This window comes from Anabas testudineus, chromosome 11, assembly GCF_900324465.2.
Source record: "Anabas testudineus chromosome 11, fAnaTes1.2, whole genome shotgun sequence".
Classification (NCBI taxonomy): Eukaryota; Metazoa; Chordata; class Actinopteri; order Anabantiformes; family Anabantidae; genus Anabas; species Anabas testudineus.
Genome location: NC_046620.1, coordinates 19,905,702 through 19,914,613, shown reverse-complemented (window position 1 = coordinate 19,914,613; position 8,912 = coordinate 19,905,702). Strand labels below are relative to the sequence as shown.

The 8,912-nt window shown below is 40.9% G+C and overlaps 1 protein-coding gene across 2 annotated transcripts in view; it reads right to left on the bottom strand.

Moving 5' to 3' along the window:
* Nucleotides 1-78: 78 nt before the first annotated feature.
* col22a1 (collagen, type XXII, alpha 1) overlaps nt 79-8,912 on the bottom strand; it is a 42,206-nt gene continuing 33,372 nt past the window's right edge. For both annotated transcript variants that reach the window (XM_026350179.1, XM_026350181.1), the window contains 11 exons: nt 8,422-8,475; nt 7,913-7,966; nt 7,707-7,760; nt 5,757-5,828; nt 5,638-5,673; nt 5,505-5,549; nt 4,460-4,639; nt 4,274-4,340; nt 3,983-4,165; nt 2,767-2,844; nt 79-2,666 (listed from right to left, as the gene is read on the bottom strand). In XM_026350179.1, the coding sequence (XP_026205964.1) occupies nt 2,473-2,666; nt 2,767-2,844; nt 3,983-4,165; nt 4,274-4,340; nt 4,460-4,639; nt 5,505-5,549; nt 5,638-5,673; nt 5,757-5,828; nt 7,707-7,760; nt 7,913-7,966; nt 8,422-8,475 (1,017 nt within the window). In that variant the 3' untranslated portion in view covers nt 79-2,472. The remainder of the gene's footprint in view (nt 2,667-2,766; nt 2,845-3,982; nt 4,166-4,273; nt 4,341-4,459; nt 4,640-5,504; nt 5,550-5,637; nt 5,674-5,756; nt 5,829-7,706; nt 7,761-7,912; nt 7,967-8,421; nt 8,476-8,912) is intronic.

Genomic DNA, 8,912 nt, shown 5'->3' with positions numbered 1-8,912 from the left:
AAAACATTTGCAATTCAGCACTGCTACAAAAAAAAAAAAGAAAGTAAAGCTTGTTTTATAAAATGAAACCATTCCAGTCTTTATTATACAGTACAGTACACGTGTCTTATCAATAATTACAATATGCTACTTCTTTGAAATATCTTAGCACCAACTTCTTAGGAACACATGGGGAAAAGACGTTTAATAATGAATCTCTGTTAATGCAATAACACACCAACAAACTGATAATAATTTAGCAATATAACTTAAAGAATTGAATCAGCTAACCTGAATAATGAAAACTGAATGGCCTGTATGAATTACAAAATGCTAAGCTGTGTGAACTAACTTACCATAGATGCAAAAAGCATTTACAAAGCTACTACATTACAATGATGATGCAATTTAATTGATCAATACCAAATTGACGCTAAAGAAGAAGATAACTATGTGGCAGCACATCATTTATTCTAATCTTTCAGGAGCTATTTTAATTTAGAATAACATAATGTACATTTTGACTTCATAGTATTTATATTTGCTCACTACCACTCATGAAAGGATGAAACATTTGCCTGTGTAGTTTCTAATGCAAATGTACATAAAGAGTTGACTTAAAGCTCGGAGGCCACATGGAGAGTTTTGTGACTTCATGAGTGAGCTGAAAAGTCAGAGTAAAAGCCGACTCTCTAGTCAATATGCAATGCACCATATAAGGTGTTCGGCATTTGGTAGTGCTCCGAATGTGGACAAAGTGCTGTGGCAACAAAATCAAATAGTACTGAGTTTAGTGAGGGTGAAGGTTATTGCTGATGAATTCAACTCTTCATTGGTGAAATGACAAATTGAATAGTTCCTTAAAAAAATCACACTGCTCTGCTTTAACTCAACTAATTATTCCTGGCTCGAATTAAACTAATTTGGTGTTAAGCCACAACTTGACATTGTTCCAACCTGAGCAAGAGATGAGAAGTTTGACCCACAGAGTGATAACCTTTGACCTGCAGGTCAGAATTAAGATCTCTGCAAACCGACATAATATCTCAACATTTTTCTCACTACCCATTTCCCTTGTTGCTATTAGTGCATTTGTCCATGTTTTTGAAAGGAAGACAAATGTGATATCTTTTGTGGGGGCTATTTAATAGGTTCTAGATGACCAATATGTCTGAGGCTGGGGAGACGTGTAATTGGACCACAGGACGTAAGGCAACACATCTTTCAAAAGGTTACCACAATGGCCTGGTCATCAGGATGCAGGGAAGCAACTCTCCAATTTTGGGCTCCAGGGGACAAATAAGAAAAGCAGTGTCTTTGAAAAGTAGGGCTGAGCAGCCCGGGCCATGCCACAGCGTAGGCACTTAATGAGCCTCACCGAACAGAAAGGAAGTGACACATTTAGAGAAAGCAGTTTGAAACAAGCAGCTTTTCAAGAAAGGTGAAAGAAGGCTGCAATTATACCACCTCCACAAAGCAGTTTACTGATCAAGTCTGTGCATACCTCAGAGAGAGAGACTGACCAGAGCCACTTAATGAAACATAAAAGAACAAATCTAACACTGACATTTCTTCCTGTTTGATTTGTGTTTTTTTAGATTCAGATTTAATAGGCTTCCTGTGGGTGTGCTTTATAACCACACTTTACATGGCACGTATGTGTTCTAGATACATGTTGTTGATTACAAATACATTTTAGAAATTCTCCCAAAGCTTGACACCACATTGGCAACGGGTTGGGGGGACTTCTAAAAGTTATTTTACTGTCTGTTTTGAGGTATCAATACTGTCCAGAAGAAGTCTACATAATAACACTGTTACCAGTTTGGAGGCAAGAAGTGCACAAATGTGGTCATCCATCACTGTCCACAGCAACTCATTAACACTCCTCCCACACAAAATCACTACTGGTATTTGCACTTGACACTGTCTGTCCTCCCCCTTCCCATCAGTCACAATAAAACGGATAATTCCCTTGAGTGAGTAATTACCAATAGACTGGTAGAGGATCCCCAGCATGAGATCTGTTTAGTGAGTGGAAACTGGCAGCTATTGCTTGCTGACGTGGTACAGTGTGGGCTGGGAAACTGATGCAAAATTGTGTGGTGGTAGAGGAAAAATATATTCCTGCATGAAAAGATGCCTGGCTGAGCTTTTGAGATAATTACTGATGAAATGATAGAATATCAGACTCACACAATCTTGATCCTTGTTATCTCCCTATATATTTTCCAGGAAGCATGCGAGTGAGTGAAAACCTGTGTAGCTGCCCTCTTTACCCTTATTAAATCTTAAAGTCCCCCGATGCTCAGTCCCCATCCGTCCCAAGCTTCATACCAAATACAAACAAAACAAAGAATCTGACCGGCAGCACTTATTGCTTCAGCCCTCCATACAGAGGTTATCTTGAAAAAGGAAAAGTTCTTGATTCAGACTTACAGGACCAAGTTCATAAATACAGCTGGACTTCAAGCTCTTTGTGTCTCTTCCTTTTTAAGTCCCCTTGACATTTTTGGTGTGGGGTCTTTGTGCCAGGCTGGCGTAGTAGGCACACTGAGTGGGGTCACATTGACCAGGAGGACCCGGAGGTCCAGGCTGACCGTGGGGGCCGGGGTTTCCTGGCTCTCCCTGGACTCCAGCTTGTCCTGGGCTTCCATCTTTACCGTAACCAGGGAGACCTGGCGAACCTAAAACAAGGAAGAGGAGCAGTTAGGGACTAAAAATAAAAAACCCTCTTAAACCAGCGTCAAAATAAAGAAGAGAGCAGTTGTTAGAGTTGGTTGTTACCTATGGGTCCTGCAGGGCCTGGCTCGCCTCTGTCACCAACACCAGGTTCTCCCTGATCTCCTTTAGTTCCTTTTTCACCTAAAAGAGGAACAGTCACTGTGACCTCTGCACCACGACAAACCCATAATTAATGATCATGGGTAATAATGATATAGTTACTACTATCTGATTATGAGGGAGAATGAGATGGGAGATGAGGGGACACACAGACAGACTCTCTTTACTAGGAGCGATGCAGCCATTAAGTTGTGTGGACAGGAAGCATTTTTGGGTAACTCAACAGGAGAACATCAGGCTTACACACAGCCAGGGTGTCTGGGCTCACCATTACTGGCAGGGTGAGGGAGCCTGGACATCCAAAAGGAGCATCAAGATGCTCAAGCACATTAAAATGAGTCAGCCTTGGCATCTGTTTATGATGCTGGATGCCTCTCTGAATGCTTCCCAGACATGTCCAGCTGGAGAGAAAGTGCAGGGCATGTCCACAACATGCCGGATGATATATCCTATCTGGACTGGGAGCATCTCAGGATTCCAAATCAGTGACTAGAATCAGGATATCTCAGCGCCTGCTGCCCAATTTTTGACCATTAAAAAACCGAACGTGTCTGACGAGCGGGGCCAGCCCTGGTCTTTGTAGTATTATATTGTGATTAAAGTAAAATCGAGAAACACCAACATTTCCATTTGTATTCGAAGCTAAACGGGCACGTGGAGCTTCAACAGCTGCATCGCTCCTAGTACTGTCAAGTCCTTAAAGACCATAATAATCTGTGTGCTTTAATAGTTATCATTGCACTACAGCAACAATAAGTCCACTAACTTAGAGACAGAGTATCAGAAATAATCTTTTCATTATTACTCTACCCTCTGCCGTCGCATCCTTTCTTTCTAGAGATTAGATGAGTTCTGTGCTTGCAAAAATGACCTCACTGAACATATAGTTGCATTAAACCGAATAAAAAAATCCCTTGACAACGAAATAGATTCTCTCAAGGGAGCAATACTGGGCTTTTGCTGAAAATAGGCCTCATCTTTAAATTGTGCACAACCGCTCAATTTGAATTAAAAATGTAAAGAAATATTACCACATGGAGATCTGTTATTGAGCTACTGTATGTGGCCAAAGGAGACCACCTAGTTCCCCTATACCACAGCTGGCTCTGCTTACATGGCTTTCACACGGAGCCAGTAACACTCGTATAAGCTGTCCTACCTTTAGGTCCCATGGGTCCCCTGGGTCCTTCTCCTCCATTTTGTCCAGGCATACCAGGTTCTCCAGGTGGCCCAGCCCGTCCAGGACTGCCATCCTTACCTGGAGGACCCGGAGGCCCTGGACGACCCGCTGTACTCTTCACATGAGCTGGCTGCATCTGAGCCATGAGGTACGCCAGTTTGGCTAAACACAAGGAAACCAGTTAAATCTCACAGAGCTCTATTAACGGCATCCCAAACGAGTCTTAATCAGCCGAATATCTCGAGGGCCAAAACAAAACGACCTGCTCACCATCTAGCTGTTTCGACAGCTCTTCCTGGATGAGGCGCCTCATCTGCTCCAGTGACACTGACTCTCCCTGAAATAACAGAGCCGTTCATGATGAACTGAATTATTAAACCTTAATCTCAATCATCTTTGCATTTGGCTGAAACACTGATTCAAAATCTAATGAATGTATTCATGAACATGACTCACCCGGGGGCCTGGAAGACCAGGGTTTCCCGAAGGTCCTTGTGGTCCTGGAGATCCTATTTCTCCTGGTGGTCCCGACATGCCCATCATCCCTGTGTGGCCCTTTCTGCCTGGTGGTCCAGGGTTTCCGGGCATACCTGGCTCTCCTGCATGTCCTTTGTCTCCCTTCACACCTGGGTCACCCTTGGATTAGATGACAGCATTTGTAAATGTTTAAGCCTGAAGCATCTTTAGAGTAACTGCTGCTTACTGGACACTGAGGAAAACCATTTTAAGAACTGAATATAACAATACAACAGTAGCTGTAAGGCTCCGTATGTATGACATGTATGTTTATTTAGATATATGCCATATATATACAGTATGCCATGTTATAAGTCTAGATTGCTTCATTTTCTATGTTAAATTGTTCTCTGCTGATATTCTTAGAAACCAAAGTCAAATTCATTGTATGTGCAAATACACTGGGTTCTGAGTTTGATCCAGATAAATCTTCATTATAAGGGATCAGATGCACAAGTGGATGTTTCTCCTCAGTCACCTACAGAGGAGTGTTCCAGCCTGTTGGACCAGTGTGTGTATGCTATCTGTTCCTATTTCTGAGTTATGACTCAAATCTCACACCACGGATTGCTGCAAAAACTAGAATTCAGTTCAATATCTTCCTAAATCTTCATCTTCAAATCTGAGCTGGTTGTACATACTGTACTAAATGTGTACTCTTCATCTGCATATACTGAACTTAACCACCCACGGTGTCTATATAGTCTATATATATTTCTCACAGTGTATATTTCAGCTACCTGCACTATGTGTTCATGTTTACAGTTTACAGAAGCTCAGCTGTATGTCGTTGTGCATTTCTTCACCTACAAAGTACAGTAAATATCTATGGAGTCTGGGTACATCTATGTTCGCTTATCTTTATTCAGCTTGGATGTCCTCGACTAGCTGGACATTGTTCTTGCAGAACTACAGACCGGAGTTGAACTCCTCAGACGTATACACAAGCTTGGCCAGTGAAGCTGATTGTGGTTCTGATATTCACCTTATCTCCTTTGAGGCCGCGATCACCAGCTCTGCCTGGCATCCCCTACGAAACACAGCAGATACTGGATATGAGCAAGAATCCACTTATAGGTTACACTAATTATATTTTATGTTAGTCATCAGTGGCTTACTTGTTTTCCTTCTGGGCCTATTGGACCAGGTGGACCCTGCATATCAAGATAGAAGTCATGAATGTTACCAACAGATGGTCATATACGTGAGTTGCAATTAATGCTCTGATAGGACTCACCGCAGGGCCTTTAGGCCCACTAAATCCTGGTAATCCTGGGGTGCCGGCCTCTCCCTTGTCTCCTCTAAGACCCTGTATGACGGCAGAGACATGACTGTTCATCACATGGCACACACGTGGCAAACTGTCCTTGTATTCTAAAAGCCTCATTACTGCGGATTCAGCAAGATTAACATGTAGCTGCATTTCTTATGTACATGCAGCAGTGCCCTCAATAAAAACAAATCTGATAAACCAGTCTTTTGGTGGGACATTGGGCTTGAAGAGATTAAAATATTAACAGAGGACATGTGGGGCTAAAAACAAGCTGGTTATGGTGTCCGCAGAGCTTCAGTATTGTTTGTATTGTCGTATTGTAACCGATAAACCTCGTCACCCTCCTTTCACTGTGTGGTGAATTTGATCATCTGTTAATATTTTTGGAGATCTCTGATCCTACATCTAAATACTTTCACCCTTCACTGTCTATCTCCTCTTCTGATTTCTGCCCTGCTCCATCCTCTAGGTTCTTTCTGACGATCTGTCCCCTCTGATGATCGATACCGTGGACTCCTCTGATAGCTGTCTGCTTATCGTCTGCCCCCCAGTTACCGACTGTTACTCCTTATTCCAAGAAACCATCCTTCAGCGCACAGACCACTGTTCATAACCATACTTCTATAAATGTTTATAGAAATTACCAACATGTCAAATTTAAACTTCTCCTCTCAAACAGGTTTTATAGGATCTCACTATCTTCATGTGTTGTGTTGTATCAAACTACAAACCCAGTAAACCCTCACACTATTTAATAAGTAAGAAGTCTCTTTTTTTTTTGGTTTATATCCCAATTTCTTTTTGAAGAGCTTTCAATGCCTCACAAGATAGATGACCTACACTCTGACTTGTTCTGTCCCTGAAAGCCTCACTTGAGCTGAAGCCGACAGACAGCTCACGCTATATAGACACGTCTTACTGTCTTAATTTAAAGCCAGCAAACAAAAGGTGATAGGTCCTCTTACTGGAGGAGAATCCATGCATCAGCAGCTTGCCATGAGGGACTGGATCCCACATTCAAATTTAAATTAAGAACAGTATCATTAGTTCATGTTAGACATTATTCTTCTCCACAGATTCAAAGGGGGTGGACTCAAACATGAGAATTCAAATCTGATGACAGCTGCCGGATCTTTAATAGCTAGCCATCAAATGTGATCAAACTACACCCACATGGTCCTAATAAGGCAGACTTTGGTGACATCAGTAATACTGAGATTCCTTAAACTTATTATCTGATCAGTCATACGTGTTCACAGTTTAGCAGACATGCAGTGATTAAAGAGTAACTTAACAGCTAAAAAGCAGCATTTTGCTGCCCCCTGTGGCTGAACATTTTCAGCCTGTTCCTGTTTCTGTGATCACACTGAGCATCACTGTTGCTTTATTGCAGCTTCTGATCACCAGCAGCAGTGATGTCACACTGTCCTTTACACAGAGCATCTTTTGACAATATTATGTGCTGTAGAATTACCTCTCTAATAAAGTTTGGCACAAAATGATGAGCTGCAACTCACAATCGTGTCTGATTGAAAGGATTGAGCCTTCGTCGGTTTCTGATTTGATGGTACCTTCACCTGGTACTACTAGGTTTTGGTGTCCCAGAGTTGAACTACTTACCATGGGCTTCATAGATAGATTTACAAGGTACAATAAATTTGATCAGTGCAAACACTGAACATCTTTTCTTTGTACTTTGTACTAAAGTTTAGGTGAACTCACAAATCACAGACTTTTTCTTTTCTTGAAATTAGGTTTTTAGTTTCTACCACTGAAATAAAACACAATAATTACATTTTCAATTCTTTTCACAAGAAAAATAATATTACTATTAAAGATTACAAGCACACAGTGAAAACTGGCACAGGGAAAAATTAACCATTGTGCACCATAAAAAAATAAAAGATAACTCACTGGGGTTCCAGGAAGACCGGATTTTCCTGATGGTCCTGGTTCACCTTGCTTGCCCTAGGATGAAAAAATATACAGAATGACTAAACTGATGGCGAAGGATGGCAGGAGAAACGACCCAAGTGCCACTTTACATCTATTTCGATCTGTCTGCTTGACACTGTGCAGTGTCTGTCTTCTGTTTGCGTCCGTGATTGAAAGTGACTCACCGGCTCTCCTCTTGGTCCAATGACTCCCTCTGGGCCTGGAGGTCCTGAAGAACCCTGCAGAAAGACACTATTATCACATATTTGTCTTATCTTAAATACACAATGAGATCATTCTATCCTATTATTATTTTTTCAAGCGTGCAGAGAAACTGATCAATGTCTGGGGGGGGGGATTTCTCTGTTAGCAACTTTAATTCTTTCTGTGGGCAACCATAAATGAAGACTGGTAAGTCATTCATGTTGTCAAATACTGTACGTTTCAAAATATGTATTGGACAAGACACAGGAAAATAAAGTGCATTAAAAATATGATTAATATATACTGTGAGCAATCAGGAAGGAAACTAGAAATGAATTTACGTAGGGTTACTACAAAGGTTTACATAACTGAATATATATAAATATATATCCATACTAATCTTAGAGAAAGTTCATTAATCAGTGTTAATAGTTAAATAACTATTAACCTACACTACTGGAAAACTCTATAATGGCTACATTATACATACGTCCTTCCCAGGTTTGCCATCCCGACCAGATAATCCAGGCTTTCCATCTTCTCCCTGTTTGACATGAACAAAAAATGTTTAGCTGCTTGTTTTAGTCTATTAGACACTTTATAGTGAAGCTAAATGCAACACAGCCTTCAGTGGTACACCAACAGTTGACTTTAAGTTTTATTACAGTATGTTTATGATGTTTAGCTTAGTGTTTTTACATAAGCTAAGTAGACACATGGGCCTGTATGTTTCCTGGAAATACATCTCGTTATCATATAAGCATGAAAACTCATATAAGCAGAAAAGGGACTTAAGCTTCATTTTGATGAATAAAATTTTTTTTGTATCTTTTTATATTTTTGACTTAACCTTTACTGCTTGTGAAAGTGGTAGCACTGTCTCATCCACACAACAGATGAAGGCAGGCTAGAGATCCTCAGAGCTAACTGTAAGGATCTTCATGCCTTTAAACACTGTACTGAGGCACATTTTCTGAATAA